The sequence below is a fragment of the Danio aesculapii genome, chromosome 12, assembly GCF_903798145.1.
Source record: "Danio aesculapii chromosome 12, fDanAes4.1, whole genome shotgun sequence".
Classification (NCBI taxonomy): Eukaryota; Metazoa; Chordata; class Actinopteri; order Cypriniformes; family Danionidae; genus Danio; species Danio aesculapii.
In genome coordinates this window covers 4,786,416-4,814,209 of record NC_079446.1, presented here as the reverse complement: position 1 = coordinate 4,814,209, position 27,794 = coordinate 4,786,416, and the positions used below count along the sequence as shown (strand labels likewise).

At 33.8% G+C, this 27,794-nt stretch overlaps 1 protein-coding gene across 1 annotated transcript; it reads right to left on the bottom strand.

Moving 5' to 3' along the window:
- LOC130238870 (integrin alpha-M-like) lies at positions 1–27,452 on the bottom strand. Its single transcript, XM_056469988.1, has 30 exons — positions 27,386–27,452; positions 23,179–23,296; positions 22,121–22,224; positions 21,693–21,763; positions 18,288–18,402; positions 18,069–18,196; positions 17,769–17,917; positions 17,542–17,692; positions 15,537–15,687; positions 15,220–15,293; positions 14,643–14,766; positions 14,330–14,463; positions 13,935–14,081; positions 13,619–13,822; positions 13,284–13,417; positions 13,064–13,206; positions 12,782–12,930; positions 12,531–12,662; positions 11,122–11,195; positions 10,650–10,791; positions 9,750–9,848; positions 9,580–9,659; positions 7,709–7,795; positions 7,538–7,616; positions 5,545–5,640; positions 5,315–5,395; positions 4,049–4,159; positions 3,842–3,955; positions 827–937; positions 1–724 (listed from the first exon to the last, which is right to left on the bottom strand). Exons 1-30 carry the CDS (start codon positions 27,426–27,428, stop codon positions 656–658), a joined length of 3,414 nt encoding a protein of 1,137 aa, XP_056325963.1. The 5' UTR covers positions 27,429–27,452; the 3' UTR covers positions 1–655.
- Between the last annotated feature and the right edge of the window lie 342 nt (positions 27,453–27,794).

Genomic DNA, 27,794 nt, shown 5'->3' with positions numbered 1-27,794 from the left:
AAAAGTGATTTATCAATTTCCAACAAGGATAATTATTGTGAAGTCGTGAAGCATTACTTTGCTACAGCAATCCACGTTTTAGAGGTTAAATTCCAATCAAATACTACCAAACTTCCTATATTACTTTAGAATTGTATGTCTACTTTGCGAATATAGCCATTAGTATGAATAAAATATGGCTATGTTCCTCAAAACAAAGGGGGCGCCCTTGTATGGTCAACAATGGAAACTGGATGTCATCTAGTGGTCATGTTTGGTACTGCGGCCGAACAACATATTACTCATCGATATTACATATAGGCAGATAATTTTTTGAGATTTTAAATTTGGAATATAATTTGTTCACATGTTTAGCTTTGATTTGGTTAACTGGTTTAATAAAATACATATTTATTCAAAACACAAATTCATAAAAATAACTAAACATAACAAAATAAACATAAACATAACAACTAAAATTTGACATCTGTCTTCTTTAAAATTAGACCAAACTTAAATCTATGCACCAAAGTGTTGAAGATTGGCTTTCATTCAAGCTGAACATGACATTTTCACGTCTATGTTCAAAAACTGTGGCGCGAGTTCAAGGGTTAAATATGTGTGACTCTAAATCCCATAGAACTCAATCAGTATCTCATATCTCTTTGACTGCACATTATTGTGGCGCTTCATTTCTCTTAGCCTCCTTCAGCATCTGCTTGTACTGGCTTTTGAAGAACCCAACCTTGCAACGAGAGAAAACATGCGTTAATAAACCACACATGCTGTAAATATTAAAAATACAGATTGTATAGACACAAAAAAGGGTTTTCTGACAGTAATATACCTTATAGAGAGCCACAGTGATGAGAGCCAGCAGCAGAAGACCTCCTATCACTCCTCCGATGATTTCCTTTGTCATGTCCGCCTCCTCATACACTTCTACTTGTGTGCTAATCTATATACAGTATAATATACACTGTTAACAATTTTTGTAAATGACACAGTATTAACTGTATTTTACTGTAGGTATGCGGTATGTTACTGTATTTAAAGTTGCATTGTGAAATTACTAAACATTTTACAATAACAATATACAAACAATTCTGTAAATACATATACAGCAAGATAAATGGTGGTGTAAATGTGAATTGATTTACAGTAAGTTACTGTAGATTTTACAGGAAATTGTTAACAGTGTTGTGAAAAACACGAGCAAGTGAATTTTTAATGCAGGTCTCTATCTATTTTTATTCCGTATTTGGAATATGTTAAAATAAAATAAAAAACACGTCAGATAAACAGCACAGTGACAGACATGAAGGAAGCAGATCTCGCGTAACGTTTGTGAGTAATACTACAGTAAGAACTTTACCAATGATTATTTGATGTATTTGTTGTGGAGTTGCAATGTCACACACAATGTCATTACAATTTTCACACACACACACACACACACACTGCTGTATGGATATCCGTTATGTTGATGAGCAAAATAAACCTGATTTAACATCCACAAACCGGGATTGAAGCGTCGTCTTTTATAATTGTGCTGTCATGCGGATGTGGTGATAAAGTAAAGACGGTAAAATCGATGTAATTCTTTACAAACAGGCACTAAAAACGTTTTAAACTTGTGAAACTCATTCTTGATCATATTTGATGATGACTGATGATCACAGAGCGCTGAACAGATCTTTTAATCCCGGTTGCTTTGCACACTTACTTTCTTGTTGATATGATTATACGAGTTACTAAGGAGACATGTTAATAAGGCTGTGAATCAATTCTGTGGGCGGGGAAACTGCACTCCTACGTCACGTTGTGGTGGGCCTCAAAATGGGAGGGATTTGGATTCTATTTTAACGTCAGAAAATTTAAAAAAAGAGACTTGTTGTGTTTATATCGTTGTGTTTATATCATCTTATTGTATTTATACCTGCACAGAGGTATGTCCAAACAGCTCCCAAAAGATGATTTTCATCATAGGTGCTCTTTAAATAAAAAAAAAATTAAACTGCACTCATGTGCATCTACAGTACACTAAAAAAAGTGAAACTACAGTGTCTTTCATTTTAAGTACATTTTTATATTGGATTATGTGGAAAAAATATGATTTCTGATTTCAACTTGTTTTATTTAATTTCATTTAAAGCCAAAAACTAACACCCTAGGAAGAATGAAAAGCATTACTTTCTCTTAAAGTAGTATTTTTACTTTAAATCAGCTGTTTTCATGTCATGTGACCGCATGAATAAAAGTCACCGCTTATGTGCTCTTCAGTTTTTATGTATTTCTAATGTGATTTCGATTACCTTCTTGCATGACATTTATAGCCATACAGAAAGCACCAACACATTATAGATCTTGAAAATAAAACAACTAGCAATAGCATTGCCTGACCTTATATGTATTATAGTTTAGTCCAAAGTACAATTTTACCTGGATTTAGATTTTAAGTTGATTCAAGGTCTATAAAAACAATATTTTAATTTTGAGTCAATGATTTTTATGTTTATTGGGTAGAATAAATATTTTGATTAATATTAAATCAAATAATATTATATAATTTGAGGGATATTTACAAATTTAGCTGTAACAAAACACGGTTATATTTTTAGGTTGGTCCAAAGCAACATTATACTTTGATCTAAGAGTAAAAAACATTCCAAAGTAAAAAAATAAATAAATCTAATTAAAGTTAGTGCCTTCATAGTAAACAATATTTTTATTTACTGTGAAGAATTTTTCTTGTTGAATAGTTTTGATTTAGAATAAATTAAATTAAAATTTGTTTGAATCAATTTTAATTTTCTTTACTATTATACAAAAAACTAAAGTTTATCTGTATTTTACATTTAAACTACAGTAATTACTGAAAATTACAATTTTTTAATTATTAAGTTGGTTCCAATAATAATATTTTTCGGTGTAGGCTTTTCGCAAACTAGCACCAGAATAAACTGAACTGCCTTTCACATCATAATCAAATTAATTATTAAATTTTAAAATTAAACTGAATTTTTTCTTTGTCAGTTTACACAATGGTTTACACATGTACAGTTAAAGTCAGAATTATTAGCCCCCCTGTTTATTTTTTTCTCCAATTTCTGTTTAACAGTGAGATTTTTTTCAACACATTTCTAATCATAATAGTTTTAATAACTCATCTCTAATAACTGATTTATTTTATCTTTGTCATGATGACAGTAAATAATATTTGACTAGATATTTTTCAAGACACTTCTATACAGCTTAAAACTTCTATACATTTAAAGGCTTAACTAGGTTAATTAGGTTAACTAGGCAAGTTAGGGTAATTAGGCCAGTTATGGTATAACGATGGTTTTGATCTGTAGACTATTGAAAAAATATATAGCTTAAAGGGGCTAATAATATTGACCTTAAAATTGTGTTTTAAAAAATGAAAACAGCTTTTATTTTAGGTGAAATAAAACAAATAAAACTTTCTCCAGAAGAAAAAAAATATTATCAGACATACTGTGAAAATTTCCTTGCTCTGTTAAACATAATTTGGGAAATATTTAAAAAAGAAAAAAAATTCAAAGGGGGGCTAATAATTCTGACTTCAACTGTACATTAGATTCTATTTTGTAATTAGACCAAGAATACCTGTAAGCCTACTCATGTCTATATACTTCTATTCAATAATTATAGGAGGGGCATATTCTGTTTAATGTTCTATGCATAAACAAAATGTGGAGAATCTTTAAATATTGTACATTTCTATAAATGTGTTTATTACCCCATTAAAACACACATAATGATGATAATTTTGTAGTTTCTAATGATTAAATTAAGTCTAATCACTCTCCACTCTTGACAACTATCATAACATTACCTGTAAAGACGGCGCCGTGTTTCTGGAATCCGAGGAAAAGAAAACATATGTGTTCATGTCATAATCCATAGTGGTTGTACTGACCAGCTCAAACACAGCGCTTTTGAGTCCAGTCTAAGAGACACAGAGATCAAGACAGATAAATAGTATTAAACAATTATATAAGGTCCATTCTGTGATTTAGTATTTGCTTTCAAAGTCAGATACCTGCTCAATCCATGCAGAGCTCACATTGCCAGTTATATTATAGAGCTTTCTTTCATTCTTTATGAGATTGACGTCACAGATGAACACTGCACACACTGCCACACTGCAGTTCTGAGACACACACACAGAGAGAGAGAGAGACAGATATTAATTAAGGTACACTTAATACACTCCAAAATAAAAATAAAAAAATCTAAAAATGTTTATTTACAATGAGCTGAACCAATTCTTGCGAGTTTTTTTTCTGGACAACTTAATTGTTTTATGTTCACTCCACCTAAATTGGTCAAAACCAATTAATTGTAAAAATGCTGGGTTCCACACAGTTCCTTCATGTTGTGAATTCAATTTCAATTCAATTCACCTTTATTTGTATAGTGCTTATATAATGTAGACTGTGTCAAAGCAGCTTCACATAAAAGGTCATAGTAAATAGGAACAGTGTAGTTCAGTTTGTAGTGTTTAAGTTAAGTTCAGCTCAGTTCAGTGTGGTTTAATAATCACTACTGAGAGTCCAAACACTGAAGAGCAAATCCAACGATGCGCAGCTCTACAGATCCCAAACCATGCAAGCCAGTGGCGACAGCGGAGAGGGAAAAAAAACTATTTCCATGTAATTTGTGCATGTGTGTGTAACCGAAACATTCTGTAGTGCGTTTAGTTATTGTCCAGCAGGCACACAATGTCATGAGATGTTAATATTAGGTTGGATCTAGGTTGTGATGTCAGGTGACCAAAATTTACTGTCTAGCCAGCGTCTAAGGACAACATTATTTTGATGTCCAATAATGAGGTCAAATGACGTATCAGTATAAAATACTGATACTAACATCTAAAAAACTTTATTTTAATTACATGGGACCTTTAATAAAAATAATAATTTCTGTCTTTAAATACTCCCTCCGTTGGGCTGTAGGTGCTTTTATAGTGCATATGTGATCATTCCAGGTTGTGGAGCTCCTAGAAACATCGGTTTCTCAGGAATAGGCAGAGCAGCTGGTGAACAAAGCAGTGCTTTTGCTGTGCATCTCTTTCTGTTCAATTCAAATGTCCCAACACAAATTAAGTTAATTGTTTTTACAAATTTAAGTGGATCAAACATAAAACAATTAAACTGTCCCATCAAATAATTCCAGAATTGTGTTTATTCAGCTCATTTTAAGTACGTAGTTTAAACAAGCAGCAATGATTATATTTTGAGTTATATTCCCTTTCAATAAATTTAGCCAAACCAAAAAAAAAAACATGTTAAAGAAGTCTCCTCACCAGCACATGATGTCTTTTAATATCATCCATAAAATTAGTGATATTCGGTTCCTCCTCTGTATTGCTCAGACAGTCAGAAACCTTAAAAACAAACAATAATATAATTAGGAAATGACCATTTTTATTTATTATTAAACATGTTTCTGAACAGTAAATGAGAGAAAATTAATTATTGAACTATATGTATGCATTTAAGGCTTGTAAAACAAAAGATCAATAAATTCACACACCTGCAAAGTAGAATTTTTCCAGATGTCGGTATCACCAAGTTTCACTGGTACTCTGACGAAAGCTGTGAAAGCTAATGGCCTGAGGTCATTTTCAATCTGAGAGATGAAAAGTAAAGGAAGTTATGTACAGCACGGGCATTTGAGTGTTTTCGATTACTCTGTTCTTAATTAGATTAGATTAGATTAGATTCAACTTTATTGTCATTACACATGTACGAGTACAAGGCAACGAAATGCAGTTCGGTCTAACCAGCAGTGCAATAACAGCAAGTGCAGGATACAGGTATAAGTTATAAAGTGCAGTTATAGAAAAACTATGGTGATATTTACAGATGGATGTACTATGAACATTATATACAGGTTGTATTAGCTATGAACAGATTTACAATAAATGAATATAATAATATTCATTTATATTAATAATAATAAATATAATAATATTAATAATATTAATAATAAAACATGTTTATAAGACACTAATGTTTTCTATTTAAAAAATCTGTAAAATGTACAGTGAAAACCAACAGCTTGGCTTCCAGCACATTACTGTTAAAAATACAGTAGATACCATTTATCATATTTTACGGTAAACTACCATATTTCATTAAGTTATTGGGCGCTATTTTAACAATCTAGGTGCAAAGTCTAAAGCACACGGCGCAAAAGTATTAAGGGCGTGCCCGAATTTACTTTTGCTATTTTAAGGACGGAAAAATAGCTTTGTGCCGAGCGCATGGTGGTTGTGCTTATTTTTCTAATGAGTTATGAGTGTGTTTTGAGAATAACATGCATTAAACCAATCAGAATCTCCCATTCCTTTAAGAGTCAGCTGTGTCACGTCATTTGCTATTTACATGGCAGACTTTGTAAATGCAAAAACTGAACGCTTCACTAGCAAGAAAATAGTTAAACAGAGCATCTGCAGCGCGGGGATGAAGAACGAACCTCCTCCATTCAGCCTCTTTACTTTACACTTTCTTTGTTTTGTGGATAAGGAAACGGTGTTGTTTAATTTAGCTTGTTAAGTGCAAAGATTTGTTTCAAAACTATTTCTAAATTCAGTTCTAGTTTCCAGCAAACTGTGTCTTTGTATAGTTTTACAGCCAACTGTGTGCTAGTTTCAAGTGCTGAGCTTGTACACAGAAACTAATAACCACGCACACTGAATTAACTTTGACTAAGGCACCGGATGCGCCGCTCGAAGCCGCGACACGGCACACGGGACACTATGTATCTGCCACGCCACAGAGAGTGTCTGGTGTGCCTTAGTCAAAGTTAATTCAGTGTGCGTGGTTATTAGTTAATAATATCGTCGCGCCACGCATTTTTGAATTCTAAACATAGGTTTCTGCAGCGGTCCGCGGCGCCCAGCCGTCGACTTGAGTGTACCCTGATAGAAACCTATGTTTAGAACTCTGAAACGCATGCTAGTTAAGATCACAGGGAGCTTCTGGGATCGCGAGAAATGCAAACGGCTGAAGTATAAGGTAAACTCAATGAGAAGTACACATGTTTGCAAACCTACCTAAAGATACAACCAATAATTCCGATTAGAGCGATAATGTGGAGAATATTGATCTTGTGTTGAGCCCAATGAGCCTTGCATCTACAAATAGAGCTAGCGTGTTCCTTTAGTGATATCGCTTTGACTCACGCTGAAAATGGCGGACGTGAATCAGCAAACTGAGGATATGATGACGCGCCTGTCAATCAATATTGGTGGGTGGGGGGACCGCTCTCCTACGTAAAGTTGCGGTCGGTTTGAGAACCGCTCCAATTGGTCCGTTTTTTTATGTTGTTAAATTGAAAGAAAAGCACTGGGTGTGCTTATATCACCCCAATATGACAGTCTATACACCATACATGCACATATGTCTGTCCAAACAGCTTGAAAAGTAGATTTTTTACCATAGGTGCCCTTTAAAATTCTTATTACAACAGTTTATTAATTGTGCAAAATCATGTAGGGCAGAGAATGTGAAGCAAACATTACCTTTATTGTCTGCTGGACGGGTTTTGAAAGATCCTTCTTCCCTGAAGTAAAGTTAATGTGGATGGTGGAACTTTCATGCCTTTCAACACAAGCAAAGAAAGCAATTTACACATTATAGTACAGAACAAAGAAGAAATGTGGTATTATTGAGCAGAAACATGGAGCACTGACCGGATCAATGCGACATAGATGCCATATTTCACATCGATGCTTTTCTCTTTGGATGACTCGCTATCTTTTGAGTGTTGGTCATTTCCACTGTAAGAGATGGAGGTTTATTTATTATTTTCCTTTGTGAGTTTCTGATATGATGATCATGTGATCTAGAGCTGCACAATATATCGTTTCAACACTGATATCACAATATGCACCACTGCCATAATCAAGATGGTCAATGATTGTCAATGTTGAGTCTGATTATAGTTGAGCAGCACCAGTCGCTGCAAAATTTAACCATATATCAAAAACTTATTATCTGTATCTGTTTTTAAAGGGATAATTCACCCCAAAAAATGTGTTTTGTCATCATTTGCTCGTCTTTTGCTTGATTCAAACCTGTTTGCACTCAAAAAATGATTCTTTTTCTTTTTCAAACTACTTATTTAAGATAATCTGAATCAACACAATTAAATTGTTTTATGTTCAATCCACTTAAATGAGTAAAAACAATTAAAAGTTAACTTAATCAACTTGTGTCGGGACAACATAAATGAATTGTGTTTTTAAAGGGATAGTTGACCCAATTTTTTAAAATTCTGTCATCATTTGCTCGCCCTTTAGTTGTTTCAAGCCTGTTTGCTCTTGGAAAATGATTCTTGCTGCTTGTTAAAACTACGTATTTGAAATAATCTGAATCAACACAATTTAATTGTTTGTTCAATCCACTTAAATGTGTAAGAATAATTAATCTAACTTAATCATCTTGTGTTGGGACAACATAAATGAATTGTGTGGAACTCAGCATTTTTTACAGTGTGTCTTTCTTCTGTTAAACAGAAAAGAAGATATTTTAAAGAAAGCTTGAAACCTGTAACCATTGACTTCCATGGTATTTGATTCCCTACAATAGAAGTCAATTATTACTGGTTTCCAGCTTTATTGAAATAAACAAACTCATAAAGGATTGGAACAATTTGAGAGGGTGTAAATAAAATGTCACTTTAATTTTTGGGTGAACCACCCCTTAAGGCTTTAAGAACATTTCATAGCATTCAGCCATATGTACAGTTTTTGACTTCAAGATGAATTTTATATCATTATTTATACAATGAAGACTACACAGTCTTATTTTACATTATTGATTATTCAGCTCTGTACCTGGATACTCTCTGGAAGAGTGTAAAGCACTGTTTATTTCATTTTATTCTTTCCTCTGTTATTGTAGTTATGCTTGCAATTTGGTTATTAAAATGTACACGATTCATTCCCCTAAACCTAACCCAATCATTCTAAAATAGATCCCCCCCCCCTTCCCCAAATTGATCTGTTTAAGCCTCTCTGTAAAAAGCGATTAGCTACTTTACTTTAAAAATGTGAGTAAACTCCTTGCCTTAAAAGCAACAAGTTGATTTTACTTTAAAAAAAAGTCTGTAAGCCCACTGACCTAACTTCATTAATTATGCACATATTTTGTTTACTTAATAATTATAAGGCAACGAGTTTATTTTCAATTAAAGTCAACTAATCGCTTGCATTACATGTGGAGAAACTGTATTCCCACACCAATATCTATTCGACAAAATATCGTGCAGCACTCTGAAGCAATGTTTCCTAACCCCGTTCCCAGTGGCACACCAACAGTACATATTTTGGATGTCTCCCTTATCTGACCTATTAACTTCAGATTTTGGAGTCTCTTCTGATGTTCTAATGAGCTGATTCATGTGTGTTTGAATAGGAAGAGGTTGAAAACCACCTGTTGTTAGTGTGCCTTCAGGAACAGGGTTGGGAAACACTGCTCTAACCAACCTACTAGATCTCTTGGTCAAAAGTTATTCATTTTGAGTTGATTCAAGCAGTCAACTGGCAGATTGGTTTCATACCTCTTGACTGAAGCGCTGAATGTCACGTTTTGGCCCTGTGTAACATCTCTATTAATACTGTATGTAATCTCAAACACAACCTAGAAATTGGACAAAGATTGCAGAATAAGTAATCAAGATTTCTGTTCACTGTGGTCAATAAATGAGTGTGTTCCTGCCATATGTCTGACCGTAGTATTATCCTTGAGGATGGGTTTACTGATGGCGCATTCAGTTTCTCCCAGTCGAACCCCTTGCTCTCCATCCAGAGACGAACACTCTACTCTACCCTGCTCAAACAGATCATCACAAAAAACAGAGCAGTAGTTATGATCCAGGCCCGGATTTCCCAATAATGATGTATCTTGGCTCTTATTTAAGAGCGTTTTGTATGTGCAAGGTTATACACGTGACATAATTGTTTAAAGGGGGGCACGGTCTGAGGAAAATGAATGACTGAATGAATGAAGTGTGAGATCTTGTTCTATAGATGCTACTTAAGAGCTGCTCTCCATTTACATAGTGTTGAAATATAACCCTATATGGAGTCGTATCCTGAATGTTGAACCCAATAATAATCATCTCATGTGGATTAGCAATCAAGACAAGTCTACCTACTTACAAACTGAGGCACAAAAAGGCTTGTGGAACCATAATAAAAGATTCCACAAGAAATGCTCAAATGCAGTTGGTTAGATGTTTTTTTTAGAGATTAAGTTTATCCCTATTTCTCTATTTTTCACAGTCTTTTTTTTCTTTTAAATATTTAATTCATTTTTTTTTTGTAATTTAACGTACAGTAGATGTGTATTTTTAGTTATATTTGTTTGTTTTTTGCCCTTTTAATCATAATTTTATTTATTTACATTTTGTATAAAAGGAGTAATAGTGTATATTTAATTATGATCACACCCTTTATAGAAATCTGAGGAAATATATGCTGTTGCACAATATATAATATGTATTTTTTTGCTTTGAAATACCATCGTTAATATTGACAATATGCCAATATACACAGTTTACATTAAATAATAATAATAATAATATTGAAATTTATTAGTTTGAGAATATACACTTCCATCAGCTTTTACCTGTTTCACTGTGATTCTCCTGTATGAAAATCCATAAGGGTAATTGAGGGTGAAGTGTGTGTTGTATGAATCTTCTCCTCTGTTCTCGACAAGCACTTTCACATTGATCTCCTGCATTATCCCCACTTCTATATTAGTAGATCTGAACCACAATAACAAATCAGAGATACGTAAATATTTTCATTTGTGTGACTACAGCAGAATAATCACATTCAATCAATACTACACTCTCAGAAATAAACAAAGGAGCTGTCACTAGGCCGGTACCTTTTCAAAAGTACATATTGGTACCCAAAGGTGGTACCTCAAAGGTGCATATTAGTGCCCAACTGTACCTAAAAAGTACCTTTGAGGTACTATTATGGTATATATGTACAAAAAATGTACCTTTTGAAAAGGTACTGCCCCAGAGACGGCTCCTGTGTTTATTTCTGAGCGTGTACAGCTTGTGAATAAAAAATATTTTCCTCACCCAGAGAAATTGAAATCTACTCTGAGCTCGTCAACACATACATTATCTTCTCCACATTCTCTCTCAAAATCCAGCTGTAAGTGGGACACAGAAACATTAATAATTCTTCATATAATAATAATATTAATAGTAATAATAATAATACATTTTATTTATAGTGAGCTTTTCTCAGACCCAAAGCGCTACAAGGCAAACAAAGCAGAACAATAAAAACAGTAAAAAAGACTACAATAAAACAATAAATATGAACCATTCAGTACAATTGGATGATTAAATTAACAAAAAATAATCAATCAAAGTTAAAAGCTACGGTAAAAAGGTGAGTCTTGAGAAGTTTCTTAAAACAGTCCAGAGAAACAGCATTCCTGATGCTGATAGGTAGGCCATTCCATAGCTTAGGCGCACTGTATGAAAAAGCACGACCACCCATAGTCTTTAATTTACAGCGTGGCTGATACAGCAAAAGTCCAGATGAAGAACGAAGACTGCTGGTGGGAGTAGCCAGAGTTACCAGGTCACAGATGCTAGCCCATGCACTGCTTTATATGTTAAAATCAGAGTCTTAAAATCAATACGTGACTTAACAGGAACCCAGTGAAGTTGCTGAAGTACAGGAGTGATATGATGGCGTGAGGAAGTATGTGTTAACCCGTGCAGCAGAATTTTGAATGTACTTTAAATATATCAGAGAGCTTGCTGGTAGGCCCCCGAGAAGTGAGTTACAGAAATCAAGACGTGATGTGATAAAGGCATGGATAAGCCTTTCCGCATCAGGCCGTGATAGAAAAGATCTAATCCGCGCAATGTTACGTAGGTGAAGGAAGGCTATTTTAGTCAAGTGTGAGTTAAAACTGAGCTGTGCATCAAAAAGCACCCCAAAGTTACTGGGTAGAGGGAGACACTTGAAGATCACCAACAGAGAGTTTAAATTAGTAACAGGAGTGCTAATTAGTAGAGTTCATATGAGTTTACAGAGTTCTGTGATTGAATTGAAATGCTATTAAACTGTTTATATTATTATTTATATTTCCAAATATAATGTTCATCATTTAAGACTATTTACACATCTTTCGTTTTTGTGACTCTTTATGATTTTAGAAATGCCACCATTTTGGGTAAACAGAATGTCAGTGGAGTGACAAAAGCCTCTCCAATTGAATTATACATTTGCTCAACTTGAATTAATTTCTCATGGGTTTGGAATGACACGAGTAAAGGATGACTTTTAATTTTAGTGGAAAACTGACTCTTCAACTGCTGGATATTCTAAGGTGGCCTTTAGTATCATAAAGTAACAAGGCAAAAATACCTTTAATTTAGTAATATGTGAAACTGGAAGGTGTGTGCACATAGCCTACTGTGAAAAGTGCATCATTTCCACTCATAACTTTACACAGATGAACTCTTACATTGTGATCTGAGGTGGTCTTTATCTCGGGCAGCAGTATTGGCGTCAGGTTTTGCATTTGAGGAGATGGCAGACCCTCGAAGGTGAATTTTAACAGATTGGACAATGGATTCAGGGCATCTTCTGGACAAGCCTTATGGAAACAATAAATAATAATAGTAGTATTAACAATTAATTATATTTCAATCATACTTGTGTTACTGCTTTAATGCGTATGAATGTCCCCATCACATTTTAGCAGCTGAAGCATACCTCTATTGAGAAATTATGATTATTGCAAGCTTCTGTATTCCCAATGATAATCACATCACTGTGAAGACTGTCCTTGGCTGAGAAGAATGCTCGATATGCCTGTCTCTTAGCATCCAGGGTTATGTTGTAAGCAATTTTTGCATTCAAATCTATAAAACGTGATTGATCCAAATGATTAGCAATGATTAACAGTGGTTAACCAGAATACTACAAACAGAAGAATAGCAGAAGGTATGACAAAATTTGATGTTACAGCACATTGTAATCAGTTTATAGATAAACCTCTTCTGTGATGCCTGTATCCTTTCATGGTGAAGCACACGGTCAGAGTGGTTTGCAATGGTATTAAGCAGTCCTTTTGAATAGTTGATATTTTGGATGGGCTGTAAGAAACCATTGTTTCCAAAAGCATGATGGGTCTGGACCTGAATGATGGACATATAACACATGATTATGGCTGAACTGTGCATCGGTGTATATATTATGAGAGCTCATAACAGACCTGAGAAGCAGAACTGCTCCTTTGGACCCAACAGCAATGTCAGGAAGGCTATCTGCAGTCTGATCTGGAGAAGATTGACTTAATGAAACACCAAAGTACTGCAATCCTGACTGCACAGATGATCCAGCAATTCTCTGTCATTACACACAGTGAAGAGAAGAGGGAAGGAAAGGGTTAAATGAAAATATCACACTGAACCTTTGAAATGAGTAAAGGAAAATAAGTCCAAGGAAAGAGAACCATTCAAATGAATGAAGCAATGAATAATAATGGAAATATTTTTTAGATGACTATCCATTTTAAACTTCCAGCAAGCAACCCATACTGTTTTTCACCTGGGAGTATGATGAAATGATCCCTCCATCTCGTCCATTAAAGATGTAGATGCTGCCCTGTCCTTCCTCCTCTAAAGGAGCACCAACCAGCACATCCATAAAACCATCACCATTCAGATCTGCTGGACTGGCTAGAGAAGAGCCGAAGCGACCCCATTGACCGGCCATGCCCACCAGCACTACATCAGAAAAAAATAACCTTGACTACAAGAGAGAAAAAAAAAGATATGAGAAAACAAGCTTAAACATACAGAAAGCAAATGACTTGATCAACTCTTATTTTAACCCTTAATGAATTTCCAAAATGTTCACTTGCCCAAGATGTGAAAGTATAAACAAACACTCTCCCCTCTCGCTCAGACTCTATGTATGTTGGTGCTGATACCAGAAGCAGGTCTGTATTCGAGTCACTGTTCAAATCCACCACACACACCTCGGCTCCAAAATAAGAGCCAATCTGAGGCTGAGGGAAAAAAGGGGTTTGAATATGAACATTAGTTTATCAACAGAATAACGAATGCTTGAACATTTATGTATTAAATCTGATATCATCACAATACTACCATAACATATCTTCATAAAACTACATCTGGGTCCTAATGTTAATGACTTGAGGCCTCTCTTTACTCTAGTATCACTATAGTCTCATATTGTAAAATTATTTCCAAGTGTAATTTTATCATTTTTTTATAACACCAAAAAGTAAACAACCGTAGGCGAGTCCAGAGTTTGAACTTCGTTGGTTCTCATTCTGGATATAGTGACTTGTCCTCTATGCTGGTATCTTGGGGCTCCTAGAATAGCAAAGCTGATCCGTGAAACTGTTGCAACAGCCATCGAATAACCTTCAGAGAGTAAAAGTTCATTAAGGCTTAGAGCTCCATTTATAAAATGCAACATAGATGAGTCTGCCATATTAAAAGAAATATATATATTTAAAAAAACATAGTTATATAAAGAATAAAAATCAAGTTTTTTTTTCTTTCCCCCTTTTTTTTCTCTTTTTTGGGTTACCTATCCTCACCTTGATAGCTTTCGTGCTCACTGCCTGTTTGAAAGGAGTCTTCTTGGGAACTTTCCTGATATCCACCCTTCCATTGGAAAGCTCCAACAGCACTCATCAACACACTTCCCTGATCTAAGTAAAACTGGATTGGAATCACAGAGCATCTCAGGGTTTCCAACGGTACTGTTATATATAATGACAAACTGTTTAAAGAGACAGTTCACCCAAAAATGAAAACTCTGCCCTCATCTCCTCTTGTTCCAAACCTGTTTGATTTTTTTATGTTGAGCACAAAGGAGGATATACTGAAGAATGTTGGAAAAAACAGACATTGACTTCTATTGTATTCATGTTCCTGCAGTGGATGTCAATGGCTGCTTTGTCCCAACATTATTCAGAATATCTTGTTTTAGAAATTAAAAAAAAAACACTTCAGTGTAAATTAATGGTGAGGATTAGTTCATTTTGGGGTGAATCGTCTCTTTAAGTGCATTAAAGAAATGTAAATTTTCAGATTTTGTTAAAAAAATGAAGCAGTTTAAACTAATGATCCATCACTTGTCATGTTAAGGATTTTGCAAAATTGCAGACATACATTTGATGTGAAAGCTGTGCTGAATCCATCCTGAGCAAACTCCATTCTGGAAGAATCTCCTGAAGTCTGGGTTCCTGCAGAAAAATTACAAAACATTTCCGAGGCCAAGGCCTTTTAACAATTCTAGCTAAAAGAAAGAAAGAACATCTATAGTATGTAAAATGATGAGCCAAACATTATAACAAGTGTCATTTATTTTCTCCCAGCAAAACCACATATAACTGTATGGCATCTGCATATATGAGATTCAAGCAGATTTGATGGGGGAATCATATATATATATTCATATATTCTTAGCTGTCAATAGGGACACCTACCTTCAATGGCAATAATGTTCTCTTCCAACTTTTGAAGAATGTTATTCAGTGCATTGAAGTCTGTCACTTGAAACACATAATCACTATCTGGATCAGAAGCAATTGTATTCAACTCTTCTTTTGCGTAGTAATTATTAAAAGCATTGCCAACCTACAGCCAGAACCAAAACAAATAGATTACTTTAAAAGATACAATGCAATAAACATATACACACATTAACAGCCCAAGAATTTAATCTAGCTTTTTGTACTAGATGTAATGAAACATTAAACATTCTGTTGTGAAAGAATATAATATAATAATATAATATAATATAATATAATATAATATAATATAATATAATATAATATAATATAATATAATATAATATAATATAATAGAATAGAATAGAATAGAATATAATATAATATAATGAAATATAATATAATATAATATAATATAATATAATATAATATAATATAATATAATATAATGAAATATAATATAATGAAATATAATATAATGAAATATAATATAATATAATATAATGAAATATAATATAATATAATATAATATAATATAATATAATATAATATAATATAATATAATATAATGAAATATAATATAATGAAATATAATATAATATAATATAATATAATATAATATAATACAATATAATATAATATAATATAATATAATGAAATATAATATAATATAAAATAATATAATATAATATAATATAATATAATATAATATAATATAATATAATGAAATATAATATAATATAATATAGTATAATATAATATAATATAATACAATACAATACAATATAATACAATATAATATAATATAATATAATATAATATAATATAATGAAATATAATATAATATAATATAATATAATATAATATAATGAAATATAATATAATATAATATAATATAATGAAATATAATATAATATAATTAAATATAATATAATAAAATATAATATAATAAAATATAATGTAATGAAATATAACATAGTATAATGTAATATAACATAGTATAATGTAATGTAATATAATGTAATATAATATAATATAATGTAATATAATGTAATGTAATATAATGTAATGTAATGTAATATAATATAATGTAATATAATATAATGTAATGTAATGTAATATAATGAAATATAATATAATGAAATATAATATAATATAATATAATACAATATAATATAATATAATATAATATAATATAATATAATATAATGAAATATAACATAGTATAATGTAATGTAATATAATGTAATATAATATAATATAATGAAATATAACATAGTATAATGTAATGTAATATAATGTAATGTAATATAATGTAATATAATATAATATAATATAATGTAATATAATGTAATGTAATATAATATAATGTAATGTAATGTAATATAATGTAATATAATGTAATGTAATGTAATATAATATAATGTAATATAATGTAATGAAATATGATATAATATAATATAATATAATATAATATAATGAAATATAACATAGTATAATGTAATATAACATAGTATAATGTAATGTAATATAATATGATATAATATAATATAATATAATATAATATAATGAAATATAACATAATATAATGTAATATAACATAGTATAATGTAATGTAATATAATATGATATAATATAATGTAATGAAATATGATATAATATAATATAATATAATATAATATAATATAATATAATATAATATAATGTAATGTAATATAACATAGTATAATGTAATGTAATATAATGTAATATAATATAATGTAATGTAATATAATGTAATATAATATAATGTAATGTAATATAATGTAATATAATATAATGTAATATAATATAATGTAATGTAATAGAATGTAATATAATATAATGTAATATAATATAATGTAATGTAATGTAATGTAATATAATGAAATATAATATAATATAATATAATATAATATAATATAATATAATATAATATAATATAATTGAAAAAAAAACTTACTCCAATCGCGAATCGGACAATGCTCTTTGCCTCTGCCTGTGATGCTGCATCTTTCAATAAGTACCTGTCATGGGACTCTCCATCAGTAATAACAACCAAGATTTTTTTTGCTGATGGCCTTGTCCCTCCATTTGGTGTAAAGAGGTCATTCCTGAAGTTTGAAAACAAATTTAGGGGATCAATTCACCTACATGCAAAGCAGTATGTGCCAAAGCAATATGTCTTACACAAGCTTTTGGATGGCATGTGCAGTATAAGTGCCACCTTCACGATATGGAATATTTGCCACTTTAGACTCCCAGGTGCCGTCATCTAATTTGAGGTCATTGAAACTGTAGTGAATTTCACAGTCAAAGGAGTACTGTGCAATGGCAAACTGTAAACAAAAGACAAAAACTGTGTTGTAAGTTCTCTATAATCTTTTTTTATTTTGAAAAAAACTCATTAATTTGAATATGTTGAAATATTTTGGACGTGTTACAAATTATATTGCAAATAACTGGAGTGATATTTAAGGGTTTTCCTACCTGTGCATCCCGCTCAGTAAAACGTCTGATCACGTTTATCACAAAATACTTCACTACTGTAAAATCAACAATTCCTATACTCCCAGAGCCATCTAGCAGAAAAGCTATGTCAACCTGACCAAGACAGTCTGGAAAGGAAAGAAGCAGAAGTTTGTACGTAACAAGTTAAACCTGCAGTAAAGTAACATCAAACTTAAATAAAAAATTCCCTTTTTTTACCTCTGTATTTGGATTTGGGTATTGGTGGTTCAAAACCCCTGCTGGTCCCAATAAAGCACATGCCCCTGTAGTTGGTAGCTGTTTTACAATCCTTTGGAATGGTAGGACCACAAATCTAAATGAGATGCAGTAAAAATATAGATTTCAAATTGGGAAATTGAGTGCAAAACTAAATGCAGATTGATTAGTATGAATGAAAATTCTTTGTTGAATACGTTCTTGCCCTCTCTTAAGTATCCTCCCTGGGTGCTGATTCTCCTGACCTTCCTCACTGTCTAGTACTTCTAGTTCTGTCTGTACTGCACATGCGTGAGGAGTGAGTGCTTCAAAGACACTGCTGGTACAGTGTTGTCAACTTAACGACTTTTCAGACCCCTCTAGCACCAAATTTTGAAAAATTATTTTATTTTTTTGTGTGTGTGTGTGTGTGTGTGTGTGTGTGTGTGTGTGTGTGTGTGTGTTACTGGTGTTTTTTGGAGACTCTCATGTGTACGTATTGTACCTTTCCTACTCTTCTCAACAAGCTGCGGGTGATGCCGTGGGCCTCTCCCCCACCTCAGAGCACTCACAGGTCACCCTGTACCAGCCATCTCTCACACCTGCAGCATTGAAAGCAGATCATCCATCTGCACAGGGGCGCCGCTAGGGGGGGAAGATTCTAAGGGCCCATACATTTATGGGGGCCCCAGAGACATTATCAAGGGCCCGCGCCAATTCCCATCCCCCATACATCCCCCACCCCCTGCTCTTTACTTTTAGCCGCAATACCAACTCCCCCCTCTTAACTTTCATCGGCGATACAACCTCCACCCCACTATTCACTTTCAGCCGAGATACCAACTCTCAACCCCCCCACTCTTAACTTTCATCCGCGATACCAACTCCAAACCACCGCCACCCCACTATTCACTTTCAGCCAAGATACCAACTCTCAACCCCCCCAGCTCTTCACTTTCAGCTGCGATGGTATAGTCAAACCTGCTTCTTCTCTGTTTTACATGTAGCAATACAAATGTTCTATGTAAGTCAAGTGAACATACTTGTTTATCTGAAAAACAATGCTGAAGTCAGATATTCTGCTTTGAAAATATGTGCTACATCCCGGAAAGCTGTCTTTGTTTTGGTTCTAACCTGTCCAATGCCAGTGTAGCCAATTATATTTCAGCACCCCGGGTTGTCTTGGTGGAAACAGCCAATTTCATTCAATCATTGATTCAGAGAGTCTCTCAAAGCATGCTTCCGTGACCGAAATGCGACCTCTGGTGGACTGTAGCAGACTCCGAAATGAGACAGATTCAGTTCCACATGAGGTTATTAAATAGCCAATGATATAAATATTACTAACGTAAACATTATGTTAGCAGGTTACACTGTAACCGCATGTCACCACGCTACGTGAGGAGATTTGCAGTGATGAGCAATTTGGCTGTTTGCACCAGACGAAATGACATGACAGTAATTTAAATACAGCCATTCAGAAGCACAGAACATGCACTCACTCAAGAAATGGTAAGGTTTATAATCTATTTAATAAATATTAAACCTCTTTTACAGTATGTGTTGGTTTTGAGTGTATAAAGTTTAATATGAAATTGGTTTATTTAAGATCTGAGGTGAACTATCTGCTGCTGCTTTCAGTAGTATGGCAATAAATGTCATGTAAAATGTTATTCAAACTCACATTATTAGCATTTAACACTCAATAAAGCACATGAGGTGTACCTGAGGTGATCCTTGTCAGTTTTCTGTTGTTTAACTGCAAGAAATAGAAACCGTTTCTAATAGATCAATTCGAGGTGTTGGTAAGGACAAAAACTACCTTTATTATGGAAAATATTCCTTACATCATGTGCCGTTGCTTTAATTTAGAACACGATTTAAATCAGCCTTTAGGCTCAAAACTCACTCCTATTGGTCATCTGGCAACCTGCGCTTGTGTTTGTTTTGATCCAGGAATGCAATACCTAGTTCAACCACTGGGTGCCAAACTTACATACTGCACTTTTAAATGGACAGTTTTTCTTTTCTTGCTGTTGTTCACAATCACAGTGATTTTTAGTAACACCAGTTACTGAACACGTCTGAGTTATCATGTCTGAGAGATTACTGCAAATTCACTACACAGCTAAATTGACACTGTATTCAAACAATATTTTAATTAAATTGACAAGCACATATAAAGCGTAGAGCAAATATAAACACCCCTTTATTAACCATAGGCTGTTAAACAGAAACGTTGGACGTGATGACATCGGTAATATGCAAACTGATGTATGATGTCATCTAGCAACTTTTCATTGAGCTGGCAATGATCCTTAAAATCCTTTAAATATTGCAACATATAAAATATACATTAAATATTTTATATAGTTTTAATATACAATTGAAGTCAGAATTATTAGCCCCCTGTTTATTTTTTCCCAAATTTCTGTTTAACAGGGAGAAAATATTATCAGACATACTGTGAAAATTTCATTGCGCTGTTAAACATCATTTAGGAAATGTTTAAAAAAGAAAAAAAATTCAAAGGGGGACTAATAAGTCTGACTTTAACTGTATGTGTGTGTATATGTATATACATATGTATATGTATATATGTATATGTATATATGTATATGTATATATGTATATGTATATTTGTATATGTATATATGTATATATATATGTGTGTGTGTGTGTGTGTGTATATATATATATATATATATATATATATATATATATATATATATATATATATATATATATATATATATATATATATATGTATATATATATGTATATATGTGTGTGTATATATATGTGTATATATATATATATATATATATATATATATATATATATATATATATATATATATATATATATATATATATATATATATATATATATATATTTAAATAGCCTACTTTTTAACATGGTTTATTTTCCAAAAATGCCCCATACATGGAATAGCTTAGAGCCCCCAAATCACTAAGTCTCCGCCCCTGTGTATGCGTGTGCATGTGTGAGGTTGGTAAATGTTCTTTTTTTTTTTTTTTCGAATTCTGATGCACTCTCTCTTCCATGATAAACAAAAGGCTAAGCATCTTATAATGCAGAAGCCAACAATAGTTCATTTGTCTTGCAACACAATATGCAGGATCATGGCCATACAGGTTAACTTAATGAAGAAATGACAAATCAATAGTGAAAATGTGTCCCTCTTCTTGTTTATTCAAAATATATTCTTGGAACTTGTAGCGTACAACATGCCCATTGTGGCTTACTTTCCTTTCTTTTTGCTTGCTCTTACGAATTTCACAGAATATTCCATTTGGCTTGTCATTCGGCTGTTCATAAGATCATTGCTATAGAGAAACTTTTATAAAAAAATATCATTTATACTTTTACACTTTTCATACTTACTGCCAGCTTTGAAGATTGTGGATGTTGAACCATGGAGAGTCCCAGAGACATGTTGACAGCTTCTGAGGGCACTTGGTTAACATACAGTACATACAGTCAATTTTGATGAAAGATAAACCCTGCAAATGGAACTTTCTAAGACTATCTATTTATGTCTCCAAAAAATCTCAAGTGATCATTTATTTCTTATTATTTTTGCACGTGTTTACAATTTGCTTATTCACGAAAATAATAACATTTTAATAAAATCATAAGTTGTACCACTGCTATTTATCAAACCTTTGCTAATATGAGCTAGCAGTGAACAATTTTCTTTCCAGAAATGATTAAGTATTGTAATAAGTGTACTGTTCATTAGTAGGTAACTTAATAGAAAATACAACACCTTGTTTAAGTTTCATTTGTTAAAAAAGACAAACTCATAGTACCATTAATGTTCAGTTGTGAGCAGGTTTCTTGTGCGACATCACAGTTATAAATTTGTCCTCTTTTATCCTGGTTGATTTGAATTAAAGGATCGCTCACGATCAGACTATAAGAAAAACACAAAGAAAACATTAGAATCACCATGAATTCAGTTAACATTAACATTTTCCAAGGGAACTCAATTTATAGCTGACATTTAAAATATTACAAACATTACATATTACATATGACGTGCATAGGCAAAAATACTTAAAGGTGCTGTATGTTTTTCAGTCATCCAAAGCATAAAAATACTATTTGTTTGCAGATTTTTAAAAAACATGCCAAGTGAACATTCTTGTTCATCTGGAAAAACAACGCTGGAATCATTCAGAAAGGCTCTTAAAGCATGTTTCTGTGACCGAAATGATCTCTGGTGGACAGTAACAGACTCCGAAATGAGACGCAGATACAGTTCCACATGAGGTTATTAATTAGCTAATAATATAAATATTCTGAACGTAAACATTAGGTGAGCAGGTTACATTGTAACAACACGCTACATGACGAGATTTGCAGTGATGAGCAGTTTGGCTGTTTGCACCAGACGAAACACGACAGTAATTTAAATACAGCCAATTAGAAGCACAGAATATGCACTCACTCACAAAATGGTAAGGTTTATAATCTATTTAATACATATTAAACCTCTTTAACATTATTATGTGTACATGCTGAATCACTGTGTTTGTTTGCATTATTTCACAGTAAGTTCAATTTCAAACGGTTTTTAGACCCTTTTCCCTTTCACATAATCTGTAATGCTGTAGGTTGAGTGTTTGTCAACAGGGGGTGCTAGAGTCACAGATACTCTCAATGAAGAAGTTATAATTTTTCAGATTTCAGTAGACAACCAGTATTAATCTTTACTCTGAGCACATGATTGTTTATGTAGTTGCATAGGCCACATTAAAACAAAACAATCAGTGGTGACTGACAATCTCTATTCTCACTCAAAATGAGGACTGGCAATGCTGTGCTTTCCAAATAGTCTTTTCATCATTAGTCATTTTGCTCTCACCTTGATGCGTCTTTCTGTATCACCTTGTAGCCAAAGGCAACATTTTGGCTCTGTGAAGGTCCAGTGAAAGTTTTCCAGCTGGCAGGATCAATGTTAAAAGCCATGACCGACTGAGACACTAAAATAAACAATAAATAGTCTGAATTAGCAGAAAATGTGAACCATAACTTGACAATATAAGTACAGTTCTGCTTGTAAGTACAAGTTCCTGCTTGCTGATTGGTCAATGCAACATTACAGCCAAAGACAAGCTTTACATCAAATGGAAAACACTGGTTCAGCCATTACATAATAAAAACCCCTTGAAGCCATGTATTAAATTAATAAATTAATAAATGAATTTAAAAAAATTTATTGGATGGATGCAGTGGAGCAGTAGGTAGTGCTGTCGCCTCACAGCAAGAAGGTCGCTGGTTCGATCCTCGGCTGGGTCAGTTGGCGTTTCTGTGTGGAGTTTGCATGTTCTCCCTGCGTTCGTGTGGGTTTCCTCTGGGTGCTCCAGTTTCCCCCACAGTCCAAAGACACGTCGTACAGGTGAATTGGGTAATCTAAATTGTCCGTAGTGTGTGAGTGAGTGTGTATGGGTGTTTCCCAGTACTGGGTTGCAGCTGGAAGGGCATCTGCTGCGTAAAACAGATGCTGGATAATTTGGCGGTTCATTCTGCTGTGGCGACCCTGGATTAATAAAGGGACTATGCCGAAAAGAAAATGAATGAATAAATAAATAAATAAATAAATAAATAAACAAATAAGACCGCACTAAATATAGTGAAGATAGTCTTGTGACTTTTTCTGGTTTCCTCCTGCATGATTTCTGTATATTATTGTGTGAACTGCAGACTTCCTTTTTTACCTATGGTTAAACGTGTACTGTAAGTGTGTGCCAACAGAAAGCTCACATGACTGTGTTTAATCTAATGGGGTATTTAGAAAAGGAATTTCAGATGTACAGCAATTTGTTCTTGCCTTAAAAGGATATTTTCATCTGACATGACAGATCGGTTGTACTGTATACACATTTTAAGTAACTACAGATCTACATTTCATACATTTCTACACTTAATATGCACAGTGATGGATTTATTCTAATTTAGCCATTCACCTCCACACGTCCTCATGTCCAACATTCTGAAGACTGTTAAATTGTTCATGACACTTGGAAAAATTCTCTTATTATCCCCTTGCCAAAGATAGCACGTCCAGCGAAGAACATAATTTTAGACCAATAACCCTGACATCATGTATTATGAAGCGTTGTAATGTGAAGTACTGAAGACAGAGGTTTTAGATCCACTCCAGTTCGCTTACAGACAAGGTCGTAGTCCACTAGATGCTATTAAAATCATAACTAATGCTGTAGTTAAACACCTAGAAAGTCCAAAGACCCTATGCACGTCTATTATTTGTTGATTTCAGTTCAGCCTTTGACACAATTAAACCCCACAGTCTGATCAAAAAAATGTGGCAGTTGAGTGTAAATCACCTTTTAATTAAATGGTACTACTCGTTTTTAACCAAGCGAAGGCAGCAGGTCAGGGTTAATAACCGGCTTATCAGAGATCAGAATGACAAGCGCAGGTGTTCCCCAAGGCTGTGTTAGCTCCCCAATTTTGTTTACATTAGCCGCGTTTCCACTATCGCGCCTAAAGCGAGCGAGCCAGGGCAAGCCAAGGCCAGTCGCGTTTCCACTATCACTTCTGGGGCGTAATCGGGCCAAAGCGGGGCTTCCTTGGGGCCAGCGTCCGGCCTTTTTTGGCCCGCCGAATACCTTGGGCCAAGGAGGGCCAACTGGGGCTTCGGGGCGGGGTTACGTACAAAGGCGGAGTTTTCCTGTCAGGTAAAGAGGAGACAAGATGCTTTCTTCCCTTACATTTGTTTTGCTATCGCGCTTGATCAACTCACTAAGAAGAAGAAAAAAAGGATAGCAGATTGTACTGGTCAGTTGAGGACACCAGGGCTCTTCTGAACATTGTCGTTGTATACGTCGTTCTCGTCGCTCGGCTGCTCTTTTGCGCCTTGCAGCCAAAATCTGTGTTGGAAGTAAATGCCGCCGAACTCGAATGTCCTTATCCAGGGATCGCTGTCTGGCCTTACACCAACAGACCACAAACAGTAAAAAAGCAATCGCTTCGGTGTTCTCCATCTTCCAGCTCTCGTAGTGATGCCAGGTTGTGTTTGTGGTTATAATTTGAGTTTTTTGTTCCCGCTGAAGTGGGCGGGTTGTGTGAAGTTTGATTCGGGGGACGTTCTGGGGGCGGTGTTTGCGTGACGCACTGCGAGCAACTAGCCCGACAGTGGAAACGCGACATGATTTCGCCTCATTTCTCAACCTCCCGGGCTATTGGCCCGGCCTGGCCCGATTAAAGCCCTGGCTCGCACTGGCCCGATAGTGGAAATGTGGCTATTGTTTACAAGTCATAATTCCAGCAATCTTATTGTAAAATACTCAGGTGATACAGCGGTACTTAGCCTTTTGTATAAACACAGTAACCACTCTACAGTCTACAATTTAGAGGTTGAAAGGTTTGTGAAACGGTGGACTTCAAACCATCCTATTAATATCAACAAAACTGAGAAAATTATTTTTGGTCCAAAATCAATTGGAAATCATTCAACTGTGGTTATTGATGCAGAGCCCATTAAACAAGTGCGCTCTTATAAATATCTGCGTGTTCACAAAGATAGTTTGCTTACTTGGGGTCCACATGTATATACTGTTTGTTCTCATGTGCAGCAGTGACTACTTTGTTATCCACTCTTTATTCTGTTAATTTGGGATTGGGTTAGTAGGGAAGGGGGTGCCATTTTTCTTTTTGTAACCATTTTCTCCTGTTTAAGTTAGTAAGGGGGTGAGAGTATTTTTGATGTATTTTTCTTTTCTTTTCTTTGATAGATTATTCAGTTCTTCCCTTTCTCTCAGTTAGAGAACGTTTGTTTGTTGTTTTGGCTTGAACCCCCTCTTGAAGCCTTTCTTTTGAAACCCTCCCTTAATCCTTTAATAAATATTGTTCATCTTTATTCCAGTTGCATTTTCTTTGTTTAGTCCTTTGAGAAGTTGCTCATGTGACCTCATTGCTGACACACACACACAAAACTCCACTACACAATTCAGAGACAGACGAGTCTTTGCTGAGGCCAGCTTCCAGCCTCCGCCGCTGAGACTGCAGCTCTGCACAAGACGTTTGGCCAGCGGAGAAATTAAAATGGTCGTGCCCAACTGAGCCTGGTTTCTCTCAAGGTTTTTTTTTTTCTTCACTTCCGCAATTAGTGAAGTTTTTTTTCTCTCTCCGCTGTCGCCACTGGCTTGCATGGTTTGGGATCTGTAGAGCTGCGCATCGTTGGATTTGCCCTTCAATATTTGGACTCTCAGTAGTGATTATTAAACCACACTGAACTGAGCTCAACTGAACTGAACTTAAACACTACAAACTGAACTACACTGTTCCTATTTACTGTGACCTTTTATGTGAAGCTGCTTTGACACAATCTACATTGTATAAGCGCTATACAAATAAAGGTGAATTGAATTGAATTGAAGGACAGTGCCATGTTTAATTAACTTTTAAAAGCACATTTTAATTAAAACAATTTTTTGTCTGCAAGCACAGTTCGTTTAAACTATTTATAATGTTTAAAGTGACCGACAATAATACATATTCTTAATAATAGGAATTAATCTGCCTCGTTTTTGAACTGTGCAGTGCTAGAGCTGCTTAGTCCAACCACGGTACTGTACTTCAATACTGGTCATTATGATGGTACTTGAAGAGACCATTTTTTCTGAGGTGGTGCTTGGTGAAAAAGGTTTGAGAACCACTGACTTTTTAAAATCAATTTTTAAAATGTATCTTCTTGCCTCACAAAAACAGTTTTATCTTAGATTTTTATCTTGTATATTATTATTATTATTATTATTATTATTATTTATGTATTTTTATCTTGTGTATTTATTGCTGTTGATGACTTTAAATTGTTAATATATTTTTATATTATAGAAAAGCGGTATTTATAAAATGTGTTAAACTTCTCGTGTGTTAAAAATCTTTTCAATAAACTCAAAGCAATAAACTTTAAAACAATAAAATTCTCTCTCTCTCTTTTTATTTTCACTTATTCTCAACAAAAAGATTTACAACACAATTGACTATTTTGGTTGTGAGGTTAAATAACAAACTAAAGAAATATAGAAAAGAAGAAATAATCTTACCACAGAATATGCATAAACTGATATAGGAGTACCAATACATCATGATCTGTCAGATGTAGAGATGAAGGGTGCATGAGGGGAGGCAGACAAGTCAGATGTTAAAGTGAGTCCTGGTTATGAAAAGTGGTGCAAGCATCGACTAAAGAGGAACAGCAATACAAATGAGGAAATGTGTGTGATCTCTGACTTGTATTAAATTAAATCAGAAATCAACTACATGCCGTTTATGAAATCTTAGAACAGTTAATTAAAAGATACAATAAAATAGTAAGGTTGTTTGAGAGAAATTTAGCATGTGGTGTATGCTAGTGTTTGCACATTTTTTTTTTTGTAAACACACACTCGCTCAGCCCGCTTAATATTCATCCTGTTCAACTATCACCCACTTTTCATCTAAACATTACCTGTC

Excerpts from the sequence above, each read along its gene's own strand:
- LOC130238870 (XM_056469988.1), bottom strand. The coding sequence starts at position 27,428 with ATGATGTATTGGTACTCCTATATCAGTTTATGCATATTCTGTG. Across the intron at positions 9,660-9,749 it reads TCCTCAAGGATAATACTACG|GTTGTGTTTGAGATTACATA; the intron begins GTCAGACATATG and ends TCCAATTTCTAG. Across the intron at positions 725-826 it reads TCACTGTGGCTCTCTATAAG|GTTGGGTTCTTCAAAAGCCA; the intron begins GTATATTACTGT and ends TCTCGTTGCAAG.